Source organism: Malus domestica, chromosome 17 (assembly GCF_042453785.1).
Source record: "Malus domestica chromosome 17, GDT2T_hap1".
Taxonomy (NCBI): domain Eukaryota; kingdom Viridiplantae; phylum Streptophyta; class Magnoliopsida; order Rosales; family Rosaceae; genus Malus; species Malus domestica.
Window position 1 is genome coordinate 4,809,658 of NC_091677.1, and position 23,046 is coordinate 4,832,703.

Consider the following 23,046-nt stretch of genomic DNA (forward strand, 5'->3'; position numbering starts at 1 on the left):
ACTTCTCACCTCCACCTCCAGCAGAGCTTTCACTCTAGACCTATCACAATCAAATCAAATTCAAGTAAAAAATAAAAAATAAAAAAAAATAAAAATGAGGAAAACTTCAGCTGCCAAATTAATTGAAAGGACTATAAAATGAATTGGGGGTCTCTGCTGCAGTGAAAAGTAAGGGTTTGACAATCTTGTGAGGATCGATGTTTAAGGAGACGGTCTGATTGTCCCCGGAAAACCACAAATACAATCGAATAAGCTGCCAAAAGAACATTAATAAATGAAAATTACAAAACAAAGAAATAATGAGAAAGCATAATAAAAAAAGTCGTACCCAGTGCACAAGGCTCTCGCTTTACGCAGGGTCTGGGAGAGGTGAATGTCGGCTAGCCTTACCCCCATTTATGGAGAGGCTGCTCCCAAGTCTCGAACCCGAGACCTACCGCTCATGGGCGAAGGCACTTGCCATCGCACCAAGTGCGACCTCTAATGAGAAAGCATAATATGCATCTCAAAATCTAATTGCTTTTTAGCCTGCTGGCCATTTTTAGTTCTTGAATTTAGACAGTTAAACCATGACTCAGTACATGAATGAAGCAAGAGTGTAAAAGATAAGTGGGATAAGCTAAAACTCATCCTCGAGTCATGCATTAACTTTTAAACACGAAATACAACGAAACAAAAACTTGCACACATGAAGTCCCGCTCCCTTATGTGATAAGAATTAAAAGGCTCTCAAAAGAAAATGGCAAACTATAAAAGCACTGTAAAAGTAAAATTGCAAGAAATCTAATACCCGGAGGGCAAGTACAGATAGCAGTTGAATACACTTCCAGATTGGCCCATCAACTAAAAGCTTGATCAAGTCTGGCCATTTTTGTGAGAGGCCATGCTTCTGCATTGATGAACGACCCAGTCAGACTACAATTGACAAAACTGATGGCCTCGTTTGAACTTGAAAAACAAAATAAGCAAATACAATTTTGATTTGAGATACGAAAAAAAATGACAGCAACGATGGAAAAGAAGCGACGACCAAGTTTAATAATACAAAAATCATCAACCCTATGGTGAAATTCCGAGAAAATACAAACAGTAAATCCAATGACACTTAATTTGCATGGTTCAAAAGAGGAAAAAATTAGGATTAGAGTTTGACGGTTCTCACCCAAATTTGATCACAATCGAGCACTCTCACCTTCCTGCATTCAGTACAACAAGAATTTAAGAATACAACTGAAAGTAAATAAACTAACCCAATGTCAATGGAAATATAAATTGTAACTCAGGTACCAAGTGGCATTGATCCTGAGAAACGTTTGATGACTTCTATATTTGACATGGGAAAATCTCAACAGCACAGGCTTGTTAACTGAAGTCGTCAACATCGGAACAGTTCTTTCTCTGGAATTGATTTTCACAGAGGAAGAGATGCTTCTTAGAGAAATGTCTAATGTCACAAAGATGGTGACAATCACTCCTGGCAAGTGAAACGCTTGCTTGATCCCTGCTGGATGTAGCTGCCTATTAGAACAAAAGCTACACAGCTACACAATATATGCATAGTTTTTCATTGTTCTAGATTTTTTAAGTTCCTATGTATCTTCTCCTACATCTATGAATTCTAAATAACTGTAAACCATACAACGGTTGAATTCATTATGACTTAACGTTATTTATCAAATTGTAAACATCATAACATGCTCTACCTAAAGGATTATATCAACAAACAGATGGAAGTAAAAAAAATCACAATATATGTCATGACAGAGAGACGTTTATTTGTAAGGTTACAAAACCTCAAGGTAAATTCACCGTCAATGTCAAGCAACCTCAAGCTAATTCATACAGAGCAGCAAAGATACACAAAAACCTATTCAACAGTTACATTGCTATTTGGACAATTACAAATAAACAGATGCACAAAAACCTATTCTGTAGTACCTAAGTCATGACTGAGAGAGAAAACGTAATAATAACTCTAATCTGGAAGGCCATCAAAGTTAGAGCAGCGAATTTAAAGTCCTATTTCATAGTGTAATGATGCCATAGATGTACAACTATGAAGTCTATTCCATAAGTCCTATTTTATGTAAACCTGAATCACGGGGGTTTAAATTTCCCAGAAAGAAGTCTCATTTGTTGACTCCAGTTAAGCTCCAAAAATATTAATCCTCCCCTCAGTACTTCAAATGACACGCCCCGACCCTGATATTCCACGAATACCAGGATAGACACGTGCTGGCCGACACCCGAGGGTGACGAAAGCTAGACCTGGCATTCGTGTCGTGTTTTCCGTGTTCGTGTCGTTTTCGTGTCATACCCGATATCTTAACGGGTCGTGTCGTGTAACACCCGTTAAAATAAACGGGTAAAATGACCCAACCCGAAATCGACCCGATAATATTAACAGGTAATATGACCCGACCCGTTACCCGTTAAGGAAAATATATTTTAAACCAATAAATAATCAAATGAAAAACATAATACTAAATAAGTATATAATTCCATATTATCACATCCAAAACATAAAAACGCAATTTTGTTTTAAGTATATTTTCGCTTACCTAAAGTCTTTAATAGTTTTTTAATTAATGTAGAAGTGTAAAAAAATATAGAAAAAATATATAAACACTCGTAATGACAAGCTTTTTTCAACGATCCAACCGTCAAACTTATTTGTACACATTCCAAGATTGCATACGTAAAAAATTGTAAAAAAACAAACATTCAAATATTACGTAACGGAACAAAAGTTATCGACGGTTATAAACGAAAAATCACAATTTAACGGTTATTTTAGCTCCGATTTTGATGATTTTTTTAAAGATACACTCCTCGACCCTATAAGAATGTAATGAATAAATTTGATCTTTAATTTAAAGTATTTACACTAGTAGATACCACAAAAACTTATTTTATACTTAATAGAAGTATAATATTAACTCTAAGTGTTTGTTTAATCTACTGTTTTGACGCAATATGCATTCTACGAAACTTTTTTCAACGATCCAACCATCAAACATATTTTTACACATTCCGAGATCGCATACATAAAAAATCGTAAAAAACAAACATTCAGAGATTACGTAACGGAACAAAAGTTTTCGACGGTTATAAACGAAAAATCACAATTTAACGGTTATTTTAGCTCCGATTTTGATGATTTTTTGTAGATACACTCCTCGACCCTATAAGAATGTAATGAATAAATTTGATCTTTAATTTAAAGTATTTACACTAGTAGATACCACAAAAACTTATTTTATACTTAATAGAAGTATAATATTAACTCTTAGTGTTTGTTTAATCTACTGTTTTGACGCAATATGCATTCTACGAAACTTTTTTCAACGATCCAACCGTCAAACGAATTTGTACACATTCCGAGATCGCATACATAAAAAATCGTAAAAAAAAAACATTCAGAGATTACGTAACGGAACAAAAGTTTTCGACGGTTATAAACGAAAAATCACAATTTAACGGTTATTTTAGCTTCGATTTTGATGATTTTTTACAGATACACTCCTCGACCCTATAAGAATGTAATGAATAAATTTGATCTTTAATTTAAAGTATTTACACTAGTAGATACCACAAAAACTTATTTTATACTTAATAGAAGTATAATATTAACTCTAAGTGTTTGTTTAATCTACTGTTTTGACGCAATATGCATTCTACGAAACTTTTTTCAACGATCCAACCATCAAACTTATTTGTACACATTCCGAGATCGCATACATAAAAAATCGTAAAAAACAAACATTCAGAGATTACGTAACGGAACAAAAGTTTTCGACGGTTATAAACGAAAAATCACAATTTAACAGTTATTTTAGCTCCGATTTTGATGATTTTTTACAGATACACTCCTCGACCCTATAAGAATGTAATGAATAAATTTGATCTTTAATTTAAAGTATTTACACTAATGGATACCACAAAATCTTTTTTTTATACTTAATAGAAGTATAATATTAACTTTAAGTGTTTGTTTAATCTACTATTTTGACGCAATATGCATTCTACGAAACTTTTTTTAATGATCCAACCGTCAAACTTATTTGTACACATTCCAAGATTGCATATGTAAAAAATCGTAAAAAACAAACATTCAGAGATTATGTAACAGAACAAAAGTTATCAACGGTTATAAACGAAAAATCACAATTTAATGGTTATTTTAGCTCCGATTTTGATGATTCTTTACAGATACACTCCTCGACCCTATAAGAATGTAATAAATAAATTTGATCTTTAATTTAAAGTATTTACACTAATGGATACCACAAAAACTTATTTTATACTTAATAGAAGTATAATATTAACTCTAAGTGTTTGTTTAATCTACCGTTTTGATGCAATATGCATTCTACGAAACTTTTTTCAATGATCCAACCGTCAAACTTATTTGTACACATTCCAAGATTGCAAACGTAAAAAATTGTAAAAAACAAACATTCAGAGATTACGTAACAGAACAAAAGTTTTCGACAGTTATAAACGAAAAATCATAATTTAACAGTTATTTTAGCTCCGATTTTGATGATTTTGTACATATACACTCCTCGACCCTATAAGAATGTAATGAATAAATTTGATCTTTAATTTAAAGTATTTACATTTTTTATATATGAGTGATTGTATATATATTTTTTTACATTTTTTACACTTCTACAATAATTATTATTAATTTTATTAATTTTGCTCTCAAATAAAAAACATTATTCATGAGGGTTTGAAGGATTTTAAAAATCTAAACGATAATATAAGTGTAACAATTATCTCTTCGTGAAGGAATAATGATAAATCACGAGTGTTTATATATTCTTTCACATTTTTCATACTTGTATGTATGTCTTCTTAGTTCTTGCATATACAAATACTATACTAGTATATTTTAATTTTGGACAAGAATATGTTATGTAAAATTTATCCTAGTAATGATAATAAGGAACTCTCATAATAAAAATAAATAATGACTAAAACTTTTTTTTATTTTTTTATAATTTATATAGAACAATAATACAAAACTATATATTTAATATAGAATATATTGTATATATTAATATGACTATTGTATTTTATAATAAATCTTTTAGTAATTAAACTTTAAAATTATTAAAATAATTTTTTTCTTAACGGGTCGAAACGGGTTACCCACGTGTTATCCGCGTGTATACCTGTTAAGAACCCGTTATTAACGGGTTCTTAACGGGTCACCCGATAGTGACCCAATAAGTTATCGTGTTGACCCGAAACCCGTTATTTTCGTGTCGTTTTCGTGTCGTGTCACCGTGTCGTGTCAAAAACTGTTAGGTCTAACGAAAGCCATTAATTGATACAAAAGCGAAGAATAAGAAATAAATAAGAGTTAGAAATTTAAAATACAATGAATTAAAATTTTAGGAACGTGTTCAGAGCATACAACTAAACTTAATCACTAAAAAGAATTAAGATAAAATTGAATGAATAAAGAAGTGGGTCATACATCGAGAGGATTCAAAGATACTGCTGCGGAAGTGTCTTGACGCCGGGATTAGGTGCCTTGATCCTAAGTCCTGAATGGGAGCGCAAAACAAAGGTGAGTGAACCCCTTCTAAAATTACATGATTTTATAATTTAATTGCATAAATGATTAGCATGCCTACGAATTTATGATTCGATTTATGTTAAGCCTGTTTAATGAATTTGTTGATTTTCGTCTCGTGTTTTTGGTGAGGAATTAATTGTTGGCCTATATTGAGCTATATTTTAATATATCGTATTTTCTATAAAAACCATGATTTGATAGACTATCTGATGGATGACGATAGGATGCTAGAACATGTTTTAGAAACCCCTCTTTATAGTATAGACGATGGATGACTTTATACTATGAAGTGGTTATTTATGAGAGGCGTAACTATTTGTGCGTACCTAGAGGACACTATGCCGCCTGGGGCGAGGATCTAGTGTTGGCATTTAGGCTGGGAGAAATAATCCCTAGCTACGGGCTGAGGGACATGGAGCAAGCATTGGGCCGGGAGTTGGTAATTTCTGGCTACGGGCAGAGACCACGGTGCAGGCACTGGGCCGGAAGTTATATTTATTCAGTGATCTTTCTAGTAGCACACCGCGCTTACGAGACGATCTATTAGACGTTTACTGTTTTGATTTCTGCGATGATATTCCGCGATATGACTTTTGAGATATTTTTGGCATGCTAGGATTTTTATTAAACCACAGAAAAAGCAATGTCTAGTAATATCTCTCACAATTTGAGCACTTGCCTAAAATTATATTCGACAATGCTTTCAGCTACCTATGAGCCTATGACCCATTATTCTTTTCTCAAACAATACTACATAACATATTCTTCTAATCATGTCCAATCACATTTAATGGATTACGCTGCATAACACAGTCCGCAGCTCCACAAAACTAGTCAAATTCTTCTACGAATAAGCAATTTGAATAAACTGCACGCCTCGTCAATAAATCGAATACACAGCCAAACCAATTATACATATTTCAACCAATTCAATTTCAATCAGGGCAAAACAAATTGCTATGAAGTTAATTTGAGTCAGCCTTTTTTTTTCCATTTAATTGCGAAACATGATAAACAATCCTATCGCCCGAAACCCTAGTTTATACAATTAAACTGTCATCACATCCACATACATACAACATTATGTATGCATACATGCATGCACAGAGAGAAAGAGACCTGAGGACTCGGTTGTCCCTCTCAACTTCACTAACTTCGGCAAAGAAGTTAAACCAACAATGAATATACAACCATAATCCACAAACAGTATTAGATTTCCCAGAAAACCTTAGCAAATATACGTACCGCATCTTGAAAATAATCCAATGGTAAGGCCAAGAGCTGCAGAGAAGGCCAACAGCTTAGGTTCTGCACCCCTTCAAAATCCAAATCAAATTTTAGAACTTTCTTTCTTTCTCAGCAACCGCCAAATAAAAGTACCAATGAAACATGACTTTTTGGGAAAAAAATTGTTGGACCATTATTTATCAATCAAACAAATATACACCTTTCTTATAAACTCATCGACTGAGAAAGGGAGCAAGCAAGCAGAGGTCGCCGGCAACAGAAAAGTCAGTTTTGATTTGAGTATTTCTGGAAAAATAAAAAAATAAAAAAAATAAAAAAGAGTCAGAAACCCTTAAATCCCCCAAAACCCTAATTTATAAACTCCCAATCAAACGCAAAAAGGATAGAGGAAACCCAAATAAAGGGAAATTCGAGAAATTCAACATACCATAAGACTCTTTCTGACGGCCAAATTCATCGCCGACGGAGGCGGTTGTCGACCGTCACTGTACCTCCAATTCATGCCCGCCATGTTTGAGGCTTTCAACCGTCACTACTTGGTTTGTGGGCTTCACTTTCCGACTTGGAACAACTCTTCCGTCCAATCGATGTATATCTTCTTCGCAGAGGAAGAAGATACCGATCGAAGACTTGACTTGCGTTCTTGATGCTGAGATAGGGACTTGAGTTATTTATTTTAGTTTATCTTCCTCACATTTTCATGCCTGCTTCATTTTTTCACATGCTACTTGGAAATCAAATTACTTAACCAGGAATTTAATTTTGTCCCAAGTCCAAATTAATCTATCTTTTATGGACTATTTAGTAAGGTTGTAAAAGACACTAGGCATAGTCGGGCGGTGGATTTGGGTCTAGCGCCTAGACGGTGAGGCGGAAGTTTAGGAGGACTAGACGAATTTAAGTAAATTTATTATATATCGTATAAATAAGTGTCTATTAATAGTTACAAAAATATATAATTGTATTGGTATATTAAATCACAAAATAAAATGACATATAAATGAAAATAACATATAACTCACAAAACAAAATAAAATAACATATTGAAAAATATGGAGAACAAACATATAAAAAGTGTTTATTCAAGTATTCAACAAATCTCTTATAATTTATTAAACAAAAATAAAATCCAAAAATGAAATTTATCGATTTTATATCTAAGTAAGAGTCGCGACCTAGGCGCGTGCTTAGGCGGGCTAAGGGGGCATCTAGGCGGGCTAGGCAAACACCTAAGGAGGTCTCGGCATGCTTTCTCAATTTTCAAACACCTCATGAATAATCGAGGTGGTGGTCAGCCGCCAAGCGCAGTGCTGGGCGGAAATTTTTAGACCAATGTATTTAGTATTGAGTACAATGATTAAGATCGGAAGTGAGTCACTGCATATAAATTTGCATTCAATTGGGTTCAAATATATTTGATTTAAAACTGACAGAGCATATATTACAATCCCATTGATATCATAGCCTTTGCTTGTGGCCAACGCTCATCATCTTCCATTCGGGTCATCGATCTTTGAGAAGATTGTCGCGGATATACACTGAATGGATCCATATGCAGCACAACATCGGTCTGTAACCTCATTGTAACCCTCACTACCAATGTTCTTTTGATGAAGCTGCAGTGCAAGTTCAAGTCCCCTCACAACGTCATTCATTGGCGGTCGTTCAATCCCTCTATCACTGATGCAGCTCATGGCAATTTCAACGAATTTGTTCAAACTCTCAATTTCAATCTTACCCCTCATGCTTGGATCAATGATTTGATCAAGTTCCCCATTGCGATGGCAATTCTTTGCCCACTCAGCCAAGTTCATTTGCCTTGTCTCCGCCGTATGAATTACAGCTGGCCTTGCACATAATACTTCCCACAACACTACGCCGAATGAGTACACATCAGACTTCTCAGTAAGTCGTTGACATCAGTAGTATTCCGGGTCCAAATACTCGAAACTACCTTTGACAATGGTACTGATGTGGGTCTTGGATGCAGTGGTGATTCCCATTTTCGACAGGCCGAAATCTGAAACCTTGGCCACCCAATTCTCATCCAATAAAATGTTTGTGCCCTTCACATCGCGGTGGATGATTGTGCCCTTGGTACCACTGTGAAGGTAGTACAACCCTCGCTCGGCGCCAATACAAATTTGAAGACGTTGTTCCCAAGGGAGAAGTGGGATGTCTCTATTGTTGTGGTAGAGATGGTCAGCGAGAGTCCCTCGTGTCATGTATGTTGGAAATTATATATTATAATATTTAATTTTTGTATGAATGAAAAATAAGAGTCATGTGTCATAGTTGAATTCAAATTCATGAGTTGTATCTGTTCGTTGAAACTTTATACAACAGTCATATTGTTTCAAAAATGGTGCCTTGAGTTCTATATAAACTCAAGCATCCCACCTGTCTAATAGAATGAAAAGAAGAGTTTTCTCCAATGTCTTAGTAGAAATCCGAGTCGTGTCTTGAGAATACAAAATATATGAAGTTCGCCAGAGTCCGAAGATTGAAGTGTTTTGACTTCAGATTATAGATTGTTGAATCCTGGGAGACGGACGCCTACTGAACTACAAGCACAATAGTAGGGGCGAAATTCTGTCTTTAGGACATTGCATTTATGCAAGCCTCAATATTCAAGTTTGTCAGTTTTCCTAACTTTATCTCTAGTTGTTTATATGAATTTTGTATACTATTGATGTTGTGATTTTCATATTTTCTAATATTGCTCCAACAATGTAATCGTATGCCAAGATTGTTTGTACCATACTTGACCAATCCCGAAACTACTGAGAACCGGTCAACGTTATACCGTCAAGGACCCAGAAGTGTTTCCCTCCAACCAGGAGGCCAATCACAGTGCGACACGTGTCGACATCAGAAGCCAATCACAGCACGACACGTGTTAACATCAGAAGCCAATCACAACACGACACGTGTCAATGTTAGAACAAAGCTGGAAACTCTTCTATAAAATGAGATCATTCTCTCACAATATTTCTTAATGTCATTTGTACTAAATCATTCACTAGTACTCACTAAATGAGAGCTTGAACCTATGTACTTGTGTAAACCCTTCACAATTAATGAGAAATCATCAACTCCGTGGACGTAGCCAATTTGGGTGAACCACGTACATCTTGTGTTTGCTTCCCTGTCTCTATCCATTTACATATTTACCCACACTAGTGACCGGAGCAATCTAGCGAAGGTCACAAACTTAACACTTTCTGTTGTACCAAAGTCCTCACTGATTTTGTGCATCAACAAAGATCATCTCATCTTCATCAGTATAATATCCAATCAGAGACAACAAATGACGGTGGCAGAATTGTGAGAGCGGCTCGATTTCTGTCTTGAACTCGTGTTCCCCTTGTGATGATTCCGGTTTCAGTCGTTTGATTGCAACGACGATGGCCTCACTACCACCAATGCATCCTTTATACACGTTTCCAAAGCCTCCAACTCCAATAATGAAGGACTCGCTGAAGTTTTGGGTGGCGGCTTTGATCTTTGCAAGTGAAAAGTAAGGACACATATAATGGGGTAAAGTTGATTTGTGGGTCTTTGTTGACTTAGTAGATGACTTGGCTTTCCATCGCCGCATGAGGATGAAGAATCCGAGGACAGAGATCAGCACAAGTATGCCGGAAACTAGACCAGCAACTATGCCAAGCAAATGAGGAGAATTTATACCTTTCGACCCCACCAGCAGCTTCAGTGGAGGACCTAGAAGTGGTGGGGGACCTGGAGGTGGATCAGGGTTGGGTCCCCCGAGATTTCCATTTGAGTAATTCAGTTTGAAGATTTCAAGCCCATTTAATACATCTTTGTTGTAGTAGTGATAAAACGCGATAGAAAGATTTGTTTTCTTCTTCGTACTTCTGGGGCCGATTGACACAACGTAGTCTCTGTATACTGGGATCGAAAATCCGCCACTCCATTCGAATATATTGGCTCCTTCAGCTGTCTGATTGGCTATGTAAATTTGAAGTCCACTTCCAAAAGTGTATTCTTGTCGTGGAAGATAACAAAAGTGCAGCCTAAGAGAATTTTGAATGTACAGGGAATTGCCAAGTGAGATTATATGGTGTAGGTGAACTTGTTTGACTGGTAAGCAAGTTTTCGGGTGTTTCTCCGCTCATTAACCGGCTTGTTTGATAAACTTTTTTCGGCGCAGTATACTCTGGTATTATGGAAAAGTTGAGTTCAGCATAAGTATTTTGTTGCAGACTGCTCGAATTTAAACTTAAAAGGCTCTCTAAGTAAGTTTCCTCATCTGCCAAACCTTCCCAGTTCCGGTACATGCCAGTGTCTGAATTGGGTAAGAATGGGCTTCCGCCGATGTTTATTCGGCAAAACCATTTCCAGAGCTGTGTTGTTTTCTATTTGGACATTCTTTCTTCCGGTGCCTACATAATAAACACCATTGGCGCTTTTGGCAGGAGTGTAGTAAAGATTGCTTGGCATGGATACAATCTCAATTCCATTGACAAACTCAAACGCGTCCAGGCTTGCTTCTCTTCTTGGACTAAATGTGAAGTTTAGACTCTGTTCTTCGCGAATTTTCAAACAGAACTCTCTGTACAGCGTCTCCACCCCATAAGCGTCTGCAGTGACAGAAGCGTTGAAGTCCTGGAGAAAAAGGTAAAGCCACCGGCTTTGACAGAGAAGAGTGCTTTGGAGCGGTCGAAGTTGGGATACGATGTTGGGTAGAAATACAAGCGAATGAACTTTTGGCCGGCTGTACTGAGTAGGGATAGACAACGGTTATGGTGGACGGGTAACCACAGTTATTTACCCATAACCGATTAAGCTTTTACCTGCATAATCGTTTATCCGTTGGGTATTTACATAAACGGGTATACTCATACCCATAATCGTTTATAAACGATTAACCAAACTCATAATTGCATACCCATTTATACATAACCGCATACCCATTTAATCATAACCGCGTACCCGTTTACTCTTCTTTTTTTCACCCGTCTACCTATTTTTTTAACAACTTAAAAATTAAAAAGAAATTTGTCATAATTTTCTTTTTCTAACAATTAAATATTGTTATACATACATTTAACATGAATTTTTGTATTAACGGCAATATTATTTATCAATATATACGATGTCACCTAATTATTTGACGGTCAATCTATTACAAGAATCATGCATGGTTGTAGGTTAATTAATATTCTTGTATATATATATATATATATATATATATATGTGTGTGTGTGTGTGTGTGTGTGTGTGTGTGTGTGTGTGTGTGTGTATGTAAGTACACATTAGTTTGCTAATAAGCTAATTTGATAATATTTGGATTTTTATTTTGGAAACATATGTTCATCGATCCAAACCATTTAATTGATTTCTAATTTTTGGGTCAAATATTTATTGAAAACTCAAGGTGACACATCCCGTTCCGAAGGAGGGCATGCTGGCCATCACGTGAGAGTGATGTAACCATTTACACAGTTCGGAAGCTTTGAAAAAAATACAATTACTAAGATGAAACACTCGAGGATGAGTCCTACTTTTGTGAATTCTGTCAGAACACCGTTGGTTTCCTCATGGCCACTAAAGCTCTGCTAACTTGAACCTGGAGGGGCGCAAAACAAAGTTGAGTGGGTCAGTAAAACAAAGTTTTTCGAAAACATTTCATTTAACAATATTTCAAACTCCTCGCTGTAAAACCTGTATATATTCCCAGAAAATAGTATATATATAACCATATATAATTTCAAAACTCAAATCACAAGTCTTTAACACTTTTCGAGAAAATATGCCATGTTATGCATCAAAATATAATAAAGATGCATCAATATAACAGGTGAAATAAGGAATCAACCGGAGACCCTGCAGTTGGTCCTGTTCGGTTAATTCTATAGCTCAATATCCAATCCAACCGGAGTCACCACTGTGACCTGTATGGCACTACTATGCACATAAATCGGAACTACCTAAAGTAGTCTGTACGATAAGGATAGTGTAATAATACGCTCTAGTGCTTCTCTCATCAATCAACTGTGCACATAATATAAAGTCACCTATCAGTCGGAACCCTCTCATGGTCTGTACGACATGTCGGAACCCTCTCATGGTCTGTACGACATGCACCTACTTGGATCCAAGGTGAGCATGCGGTGCGGGGTGAATAATATAAGCACTAACACCATAGGTGCAGGTTATGAGCTCTCAACATAATTCACATCATCAACAAATCATATGAACAATATAAAACTCACATGATACTCACCTGTGCGTCCACAACACCAATTCACATATATATGCAACGATTACCAATTCATATATATATATGCATGGCATTTTAAAACATACTTTCATTTAATTTCAATTTCTGGGAAAATCAATAGTATATAGGTATAAACAGAAAATACTGCCCACTCACCTGGAGTTCGCCCAACAACTCCCTAGCACAATACATCAAGGCGTCATGACGATCGGCGCCTAGAACAATAATCAAATCCAACCTCAGAAATCATATCGATAGAATATATAACTTATATAAAACACGTCACTACGCAATTCGATCCGGAAGATCCGCAACTCAGATTTCCAATCCATAAATTCCAGAGGTCCACAATATACCTCTAGGACAACATCCTAAAATTTCATTACCATCCAACGGTCGGATCTCCGTCAATTTCCAAAACCAAGTGACGGTTAACATTCTATATTATGAACTTACAACTCCAATTTTGAAAGATCCATAAATCGGATTCCCGATCTGTAAGTTCCTATAATCCTCAAATATTACATATTACAACGTATCAAAGTTTGGTGACGATCCAACGGTCGGATCGTCAATTCACATTTTCACCCAACCACGAATCGTAACCAACTTAGGTTCAATTACTCAATTTACGTCCATCAATTATAAAAAATGAACCTAGAACCTTAAACACAAGCTAAGAATGACATTGGCGGGCCACTGGCCATGCACGGGCCGCCGCGGGTGGCGATTGGCCGCCCTAGCTCGCTGGAAAATCCAACTATTTCCAAAAATTCTAAAAAAATACAAAATTGAAGATCTCAAAGAGTAGAGCAAATTTATACCTGTGGCCAAGGCCAATTTGGCCTGGAAGAGCTCCAATTTCACCAAAATCCGTGCGGAACCCTAGAATTGGGTGAGTTCCAATTCGTCTTCAAATCAACTCCGCCGTCCCAACCAATGTTTGGGCTTTGTTCTAGGCCTCAATAGAAATGTATGGGTGGTGGCAATTGAAAGAAATTGCGTCGGGATTGGGTGAATTTTGAACAAGAAAGTCGCGGCACCCGTGTGGGTGTTCTTCGCGAAATCACCACGAAATTCATTGATTTTTTGGATGAAACATGAAGAGGGAAGGCCTAGGTGATGATTGGAAGTGGTACCTTGATCCAATTTGTGAGAATTCCGGTGAAAACCGTTGGAATTTGGGTGTGGGTGTCGCGGGTCGAAACGGGTTGCTGGTGAAGACTCGTTTTCTTCCTTCTCTCCTTCGCTTCTCGCCCTCTCTCCTTTCCTCCTTTCCTTCTTCTGGTTGGCCAAGCTAGTTCCTCTCTCCTCTCCCCATTCGGCCTTTCCCCATTCGGCCTCTCCTTCTTCTTCTCCGATTGGGCAGCTTTGCCCAATCTCTAATTTTCTCTTCTTCTTCCCTAGTGCTTTCCTCTCACGCACACACACATACAAAACTTTCTTCATCATTTATTTTTATTTTCTTTCTCTTACATCCAAGCCATCCATTTCATATTTCCTTTAATCTGGGCCATCCATTTTCATAAAAGAAATTCTAGATTTTACTAAAATTATAATTCCTTAAAATCCTAAATTTCAAGCATTAACAACTTTTTCGATATAACTCCAAATCACGAACCGTCTGTGCCCACACATCCGTAGCGACGAATACTACAAGGATATGTCAAGAAAATAAATCTTAGATGGCACGAAACGATGATTAACCTCAAACAAAGCACGTGCCTCGAAGGGCATTTTTGCAAAATCCTTTATTAAAACTTTAAAAACTCTTAAAATCAGGGACGGGCTGTTACAATCTACCCATCTTATAGAATTTCGTCCTCGAAATTCACACAATAATTACAATTCATCAAACCATAAAATAATCTGGGATAGTTCTCTCTCAGCCGATTCTCTGATTTCCAAGTAGCTTCTTCCGCTGAAAGATTCCTCCATAAACTTTCACCAAACTCATTGTCTTATTCCTCAGCACAATGTCTTTCCAATACAAGATAGTCACTGGCTCCTCATCATACGTCAAATCCAGATTGACTTCCAAAGGTTGATGAGGTATCACATGTGAATGATCTGAGACATAATATCGAAGCATGGAAACATAGAACACATTATGCACTTTCGACAACTCTGGAGGCAACTCAAGCCTGTAAGCAACTTCACCGACTCTCGCGGTGATCACATAAGGTCCGATGTACCTAGGACTTAACTTACCTTTCGTCTCGAACCGAACCCCACCTTTCCAAGGTTAAAGCTTCAGAAATACTCAATTACCTACATTATACACCTGATCAGTGGCATGTCTGTCTACTAAGCTTTTTTGTCGATCCTGGGCCACTTTCATAATAGCTTTAATCACTTGAACATGCTGAGTAGTCTCCTCTACTATCTCAGGGTCCACTAATGTCTTTCACCAACTTTAGACCAACACAAAAGTATACGACAAGTTTTCCCATATAATGCCTCAAACGATGTCATACCCATGCTCGAACGAAAGCTACTGTTGTAGACACATTCCGTCAAATCCAACCGCTTATGCCAAGCGTCACCAAACTGCAACATTGAAGATCTTAGCATGTCATCTAAAGTCTGAATGGTTCTCTCTGACTGACCATTTGTTTGAGGATGATAAGCTGTGCTGACTTAGTAAGTCGATCAATAATTACCCAAACGCCATCACACCCGTTCCGTGTACGAGGAAACTTGTACACAAAATCCATAGTGATATTTTCCCATTTCCACTGTGGAACGGAAAGTGGCTGCATCAATCCAAAAAGACTCATTTCTTTTTACTTTGACTTGCTGACGACTGATACACCTATTCACAAATTCAACAATCTCCCTTTTTATATGGTCGAATGGTATGATATATTTTAGTACCTCCAGGATGCATTGTATAAGCTGAACAGTTTGCTTCGTCCAAAATTACTTTCTTTGATTCCGTATTAATAATCCTGTTCTCTTGCATAATCATGCCATCTGATTCTTTAACCCTGAGGTCTTTCTTTTTCTCGTCGTTCCTTGCCTCAATTAATTCTTGGGTCTCTTCATCTTCCATCTGAGTTTCAAGCACACGACCCGCTAAAATTTGGCTTAACTTGAAAATTAACAAGTAAGGCTTCTTCTTTATCTTCCACTCCTAACTTCACTCCAGTGAACCGTAAATCATCAAGAAGAAGACCATAACAATCATAACTGGCATGAAGTCTAGCTGAAGTCTTCCTACTAAGTGCATCAGTTACCATAGTTCCACAATCAAGATGATACTCAATCATGCGATCCTAATCTTTTAGCAACTCAATCCACCTTCGTTGATGAAGTTTAAGATCTCTCCGAGTAAACAGATACTGGAGACTCTTATGACCGTAAAATCTTGCACTTTTCTCCCCATAAAGACAATGTCTCCAAATCTTCAAAGCAAAGATGATAGTTGCTAATTCCAAATCATAAGTAGGGTAATTCATTTCATGAGGTTTCAATTGTCTTGAAGTGTAGCAATCACTCTACCATGTTGCATCAACACACATCCTAAACCATTCAACGATGCATCACTGTAGACCTCATAATTATCGTTATCATCGGGGAGTGCTAAAACAGGTGTATGAGTGAGATAATACTTCAGTTGCTGAAACTTTGCTCACAATTTTCATCCCACTCAAACCTAATCTCTTTTCTAGTCGATTCCGTCAATGGCAAAACAATGACTAAAAATCCTTTACAAACGTCTATAGTAGTCTGCTAGGCCAAGAAAACTCAGTACTTCAGTGACGTTTCGAGGTTGTTCCCAATTCTCAACCGCTGCTACCTTTTAAGGATCCACTTGAATACCTTAAGCGGATATAACATGTCCCAGAAATGTCACTTGATTCGTCCAAAATTGACATTTGTCAAAGTTGACTAGCATGCTTTACCTTCAACTTAAGAGTATACCAGACTTCAACTCTTTTCCTTGAAAACACATAGGCACCTCTAAGTTGATCAAACAATCATCAATGCGCGACAATGGATAACTGTTCTTACTCGTTACCCGATTCAATTGCCTAATATCCATACATATTCTTAAGTCCCGTCTTTCTTCCTTATAAACAAAGCTGGGGTTTTCCAAGGTAACGTACTAAGTTGACTGAAACCTTTATCAACCAATTCCTATGACTGAATTTTCAATTCCTTTAACTCTGTAGGAATCAATCTATAACATAAAATCTGTACTTGGAGACAATTCAATAGTGAACACCACATCTCTGTCTGGTGGCAATCCATGTAAATCATTCCGGAAACACATTAGGAAAATGTTTACCACTCGTACATCATCCACAATACTAGGAGTACGATCCTGCAATACCACATGAGCTAGGTATCCTTGGTAACCTTTTGATAACAATCTATTTGCTCTCACAACAGAAATAACGACATGTCTCACTCCACTTTGCTCACTCACAAAAGTAACCTCTGATAATCCAAGACAATGGAAAGTAACTGATTTCTCGTAGCAATCCATATTGGCACGATTATAATGCAACCAATCTGTGCCTAAAATCACATCGAAATCCACAATGTCTAACGGGATAAGATTTGCTGGCATAACTACTTCTTCCACCATCACTGGACACCCTGAATAATCATAATCGATATAGAATGACCTACCTGTTTACCTACTTAACGAATCCAACAAATAAGTTATAGATATTACGGTCTGCAGCCCGCAATAACGATAACTCACTGTCGTCTCGATAAGTAAGCAACAATTCTTAAGGGTGTAATATTATCATCTTACTCTTCATTAGAAATACATATACACTCATCGATTGTGCTCATTCACTACTTTCTTTGGCAACATCATCAATAACATAAAATATATCAGCCGGAGTCAGCTAGTATGACCTGTACGACTAGACTCATAACTCATCAAATATCCTTGTACCCACGACCCAACTGATCATAACTACTAGATCCAGAAACTTGCTGGATCGGTACTGGTGATCAATGAAGAATGCTGGGTATCAACTGATTCTAGGGAGAATTCATAACTCTATGTCCCATCTGTCCACATGAACACATTCACTGCTTCCCACATTGTCCAAATTGTCTATTATTGTACCTACGGCACAAAGGTACATTTCCTCTACCAGAGTCACCTCACCTCTGCAATCTAGGATCTCCAGTAAATCTACCACCGCGCATATGATCAATGGTACTAAAATCTCTGTTGGCAGAACTAGAATTAACCCCACTTCTTTTGAAGCTCTAAGTCTTGTGAGGTTTTTGAGACACATGACCTTTACCTTGGTCATCATTCCTTTGATTCTCATTCTTTTCCTTGTCTCAAATTATAAAATCTTGCTTCTTACCGTCCATATATGCCGGAGGAATAAACCTTTTCTTAAACAACTCTTTAAACAATTCTCAATCAGCTGTTTCCTCCGGTAACATCGTATAAGACTCCTATCTCCACCAGGATGCAATTTCAATACTCAAAAACCAGGTAGTCATCTCGACCTACCTTTCAAAAGAAATATTCCTTTAACTTGCAGAATCTAAAACGCCTTTTCCAAATGATTAAGCCATCGATCTGCTCCCTCCGGTCTTTCATTTCCATAAAGTGATTCAAATTCAACTTATACACAGTCTCAAGAGGAATCCTTTGGGTAATAGACTGAATCACATTAGTAGTAGTTTCCTATAACTAAGTCAAATCGGGAAAACTAAGTTCATCTGAACAAAGTGGCTATCTTCGAGGCGGTAAAGTTCTGACAGAAGACACTAGGGAATTCTCAAGATGTCCAGGACTGCAACCTAGGCTCTGATACCAACTGACACACCCCGTCCCGAAGGAGGGCATGTTGGCCGTCACGTGAGAGTGACGTAACCATTTACACAGTTCGGAAGCTTTGAAAAAAATACAATTACTAAGATGAAACACCCGAGGGTGAGTCCTACTTTTGTGAATTCTGTCAGAACACCATTGGTTTCCTCATGGCCACCAAAGCTCTGCTAACTTGAACCTGGAGGGGCGCAAAACAAAGTTGAGTGGGTCAGTAAAACAAAGTTTTTCGAAAACATTTCATTTAACAACATTTCTAACCCCTCGCTGTAAAACCTGTATATTTTCCCAGAAAATAGTATATATATAACCATATATAATTTCAAAACTCAAATCACAAGTCTTTAACACTTTTCGAGAAAATATGCCATGTTATGCATCAAAACATAATAAAGATGCATCAATATAACAGGTGCAATAAGGAATCAACCGGAGACCCTGCAGTTGGTCCTGTTCGGTTAATTCTATAGCTCAATATCCAATCCAACCGGAGTCACCACTGTGACCTGTACGGCACTACTCTGCACATAAATCGGAACTACCTAAAGTAGTCTGTACGATAAGGATAATGTAATAATACACTCTAGTGCTTCTCTCATCAATCAACTGTGCACATAATATAAAGTCACCTATCAGTCGGAACCCTCTCATGGTCTGTACGACATGTCGGAACCCTCTCATGGTCTGTACGACATGCACCTACTTGGATCCAAGGTGAGCGTGCGGTGCGGGGTGAATAATATAAGCACTAACACCATGGGTGCAGGTTATGAGCTCTCAACATAATTCACATCATCAACAAATCATATGAACAATATAAAACTCACCTGATACTCACCTGTGCGTCCGTAGCACCAATTCACATATATATGCAACGATTACCAATTCATATATTTCATATATATGTATGCATGGCATTTTAAAACATACTTTCATTTAATTTCAATTTCTGGGAAAATCAATAGTATATAGGTATAAACAGAAAATACTGCCCACTCACCTGGAGTTCGCCCAACAACTCCCTAGCACAATACATCAAGGCGTCATGACGATCGGCGCCTAGAACAATAATCAAATCCAATCTCAGAAATCATATCGATAGAATATATAACTTATATAAAACACGTCACTACGCAATTCGATCCGGAAGATCCGCAACTCAGATTTCCAATCCATAAATTCCAGAGGTCCACAATATACCTCTAGGACAACATCCTAAAATTTCATTACCATCCAACGGTTGGATCTCCATCAATTTCCAAAACCAAGTGACGGTTAACATTCTATATTATGAACTTACAACTCCAATTTTGAAAGATCCATAAATCGGATTCCCGATCCGTAAGTTCCTATAATCCTCAAATATTACATATTACAACGTATCAAAGTTTGGTAACGATCCAACGGTCGGATCGTCAATTCACATTTTCACCTAACCACGAATCGTAACCAACTTAGGTTCAATTACTCAATTTACGTCCATCAATTATCAAAACTGAACCTAGAACCTTAAACACAAGCTAAGAATGACATTGGCTGGCCACTGGCCATGCATGGGCCGCAGCGGGTGGCGGTTGGCCGCCCCGGCTCGCTGGAAAATCCAACTATTTCCAAAAATTCTAAAAAAATACAGAATTGAAGATCTCAAAGAGTAAAGAAATTCTAGATTTAACTAAAATTATAATTCCTTAAAATCCCAAATTTCAAACGTTAACAACTTTTTCGATATAACTCCAAATCACGAACCGTCTGCACCCACACGTCCGTAGCGACGAATACTACGAGGATATGTCAAGAAAATAAATCTTAGATGGCACAATACGACGATTAACCTCGAACAAAGCACGTGCCTCGAAGGGCATTTTTGCAAAATCCTTTATTAAAACTTTAAAAACTCTTAAAATCAGGGACGGGCTGTTACACGAGGCCAATTAAATATATATATAGGTACGCATTAGCCGACAATAACATGTTTCTAAAAGCTCAATGTAATCATTATCTTGAGTTGGCCAAAGCTCCAAAAGACTCCAAAACAAAACTGTCGAACACTCTAATGTTTTAGCACATTCAATCACATATATTAAACATTGGCCCTTTCTATCAACTATATTTTTTTCTCAAGTGAGGCATATATATATTATGACCCTTTATAACCAAATATGTCTCGGGATACTAAACTTAGCTAGAAACTAAATTTTTTTTAGTTTTACATATATTAAAATAAATGATTAAATGGGTACCCGTTTATAACCGCAGGTAATACCCATAACCGTCCATTTAAATTTCACGGGTAAACAGTTATACCCATAACTGTAACCGTCAAATTTCAATGGGCGGATAACCACGATTACCCATAACCAATAAGTATTTGTCCATCCCTGGATATGCATACATTGAGTGAAGCCAAAGAGGAAGCTGTACGCACAATTGTGGAATTTGTGAAGGCCCCAGACATGTTTCGGTATTTTTGTAGAATCTTGTGGAATTTCAAAGATTTTTTTTAAACTAATTCTTTAGTCCATGTTTCGCTTTGGTGACTGTTCATCCGTATTTACTCGTGTTAGATCCTTTACAAAGTAGGTTTCTTTTTCTTGTTAAAAAACATTCCTTATCTAATTGTGTAGTAGTTTAGAATCGACTCTTTATAGACATTATTGTTTTTCTGGCATTTTGAAGATGCTACTATGCTTCCTCTGCAGTTACATATAATATCTGTATAAACACGACGGAGTGCTGGTTTAATATCATCACTTCAAAACAACTGGGTGTTTGACATTTGGCTCTGACGATGATCAAATTCCCCCCTTTCATTAGGCATTTAGATAACTGATATGTTGGTTTTGTTATGCTGCAGTGTGACTTACTAAATATGCCTGCTGTAGAGCAACTGGAGAAGGATGCTAAGCATGCATTGGCATAGCAGCTTCTGAAGATCTTTCTGACTCAGAGGCTGGATGCTTACTTGGAGTTTCAGGCTGTAAATTCTGATTTACTGAAAAGCTACGGTAAAGTTTAGTTTCATCTGACTGGGTTTTCTTCGGATTATATACATTTTTCTGTTCGTCTAAATTATGCTTTCTGAAATGTTATAGGTCTTGACCATGAAGACTGCATAACTAAGATGAGGTTGATTTCCTTGATGGATCTTGGTTCTGATGAATCTGGACGGATTCCTTACAGTGCTATCAGAGATACGCTTCAGGTTAGATTGGCTTACCTTTCTGGTTCTAGAAGTGTAAATCTGACATCATTGTTAATTATGCTTATGCACTTCTTTCTGGTTCTAAAATGGACCAGATGAATCAAGTGGTGATTGTGAGGTTAGTTTGTGTTTCGTACCTTCTGCGTACGCACAAAGATGCATATAGTTGTTTATTCAATCTTTTAGGCTTCTTTGTTGTTGAACAGAATTGGCCTTTCATCTGCAGCCGCTGTACTGAGAGAGTATTTGGGGAAGAACAATGGCTTACACTAAGAACAAAGTTAGCAACTTGGAGGGTAAGTAACTTCAGCCTCTTTTTCATTATTAACTGCCCACTAAGCACCGATTCATTGCTACCGTATAACAAACCACTGTTTGTGTTGCATTGTCCATAAATCTTCATTATATAATCGTATATTGACAGAGTTTCTCATTGTCAGGGTAATATTGCAAACGTTATCAGCACTATTCAAGCTAACAAGATGGCTGACGATGGGTCACAGGCAGTGCAAGGCTTAGTTATTCGTTAGAAATTAGTCGGTCTTAATGTAGGTGCTTGATTGACTTATGGGAGGTTGAACGGAATTGTTATTGATTCCCCGTTATTTTGGAATTGGATCAAATGTTTTGAAACTTTTTTACAGGAAAATAGGCTCTTGTTGGTTACAAATGTTGTAACATTGTACCCTTGCGAAATGAGCTTATATTGGTAGTGACTTCTGTTGCGTTTAACAGGAAAATTCTCTTCTTCTGGAAATTGTAATGGAGCATATTCCAGCCCCAGGTGATATTTCTTGACTCGATTGTCTACCCGTTTTATAGTTCTTTCCACAAGATTTGGATCTATCATTCCTACCCAATTGGAGATGGTATGAAACTGCTTTTGTAATCGGCTTTGTTGATAAGTGCTTTTATTGGACCACATGCAAAGTGCAGTT

At 37.1% G+C, this 23,046-nt stretch overlaps 2 protein-coding genes and 1 pseudogene across 5 annotated transcripts; 1 reads left to right on the plus strand and 2 right to left on the minus strand.

The window, feature by feature from the left end:
• Nucleotides 1-72: 72 nt before the first annotated feature.
• On the minus strand, nucleotides 73-7,478 carry LOC103421906 (uncharacterized). Of its 3 annotated transcripts, none has more exons than XM_070817364.1 (7): nucleotides 7,269-7,478; nucleotides 7,041-7,126; nucleotides 6,839-6,901; nucleotides 1,288-1,501; nucleotides 1,163-1,196; nucleotides 791-889; nucleotides 73-253 (listed from the first exon to the last, which is right to left on the minus strand). In XM_070817364.1, exons 4-7 carry the CDS (start codon nucleotides 1,380-1,382, stop codon nucleotides 119-121), a joined length of 363 nt encoding a protein of 120 aa, XP_070673465.1. In that variant the 5' UTR covers nucleotides 1,383-1,501; nucleotides 6,839-6,901; nucleotides 7,041-7,126; nucleotides 7,269-7,478; the 3' UTR covers nucleotides 73-118. The 3 variants fall into 3 exon arrangements, with proteins under 3 accessions (XP_070673465.1, XP_070673466.1, XP_070673464.1); XM_070817365.1 differs by having other exon boundaries at nucleotides 806-889; nucleotides 6,839-6,909; XM_070817363.1 differs by having other exon boundaries at nucleotides 6,839-6,909.
• Nucleotides 7,479-8,211: 733 nt separating this feature from the next.
• LOC139193651 (receptor-like protein kinase FERONIA) lies at nucleotides 8,212-14,537 on the minus strand (annotated as a pseudogene).
• A 7,223-nt stretch (nucleotides 14,538-21,760) lies between these two features.
• Nucleotides 21,761-22,824, plus strand: LOC139193746 (eukaryotic translation initiation factor 3 subunit M-like). 2 transcript variants are annotated; one of them, XR_011578207.1, is made up of 4 exons: nucleotides 21,761-21,911; nucleotides 21,999-22,108; nucleotides 22,335-22,404; nucleotides 22,549-22,824. XR_011578207.1 is itself a non-coding variant. In XM_070817368.1 (4 exons), the coding sequence occupies exons 2-4, from the start codon at nucleotides 22,028-22,030 to the stop codon at nucleotides 22,636-22,638; spliced, it is 261 nt and encodes an 86-aa protein (XP_070673469.1). In that variant the 5' UTR covers nucleotides 21,761-21,911; nucleotides 21,999-22,027; the 3' UTR covers nucleotides 22,639-22,824. The 2 variants fall into 2 exon arrangements, 1 of the variants encoding a protein (XP_070673469.1); XM_070817368.1 differs by having other exon boundaries at nucleotides 22,315-22,404.
• The last annotated feature ends 222 nt before the right edge of the window (nucleotides 22,825-23,046 follow it).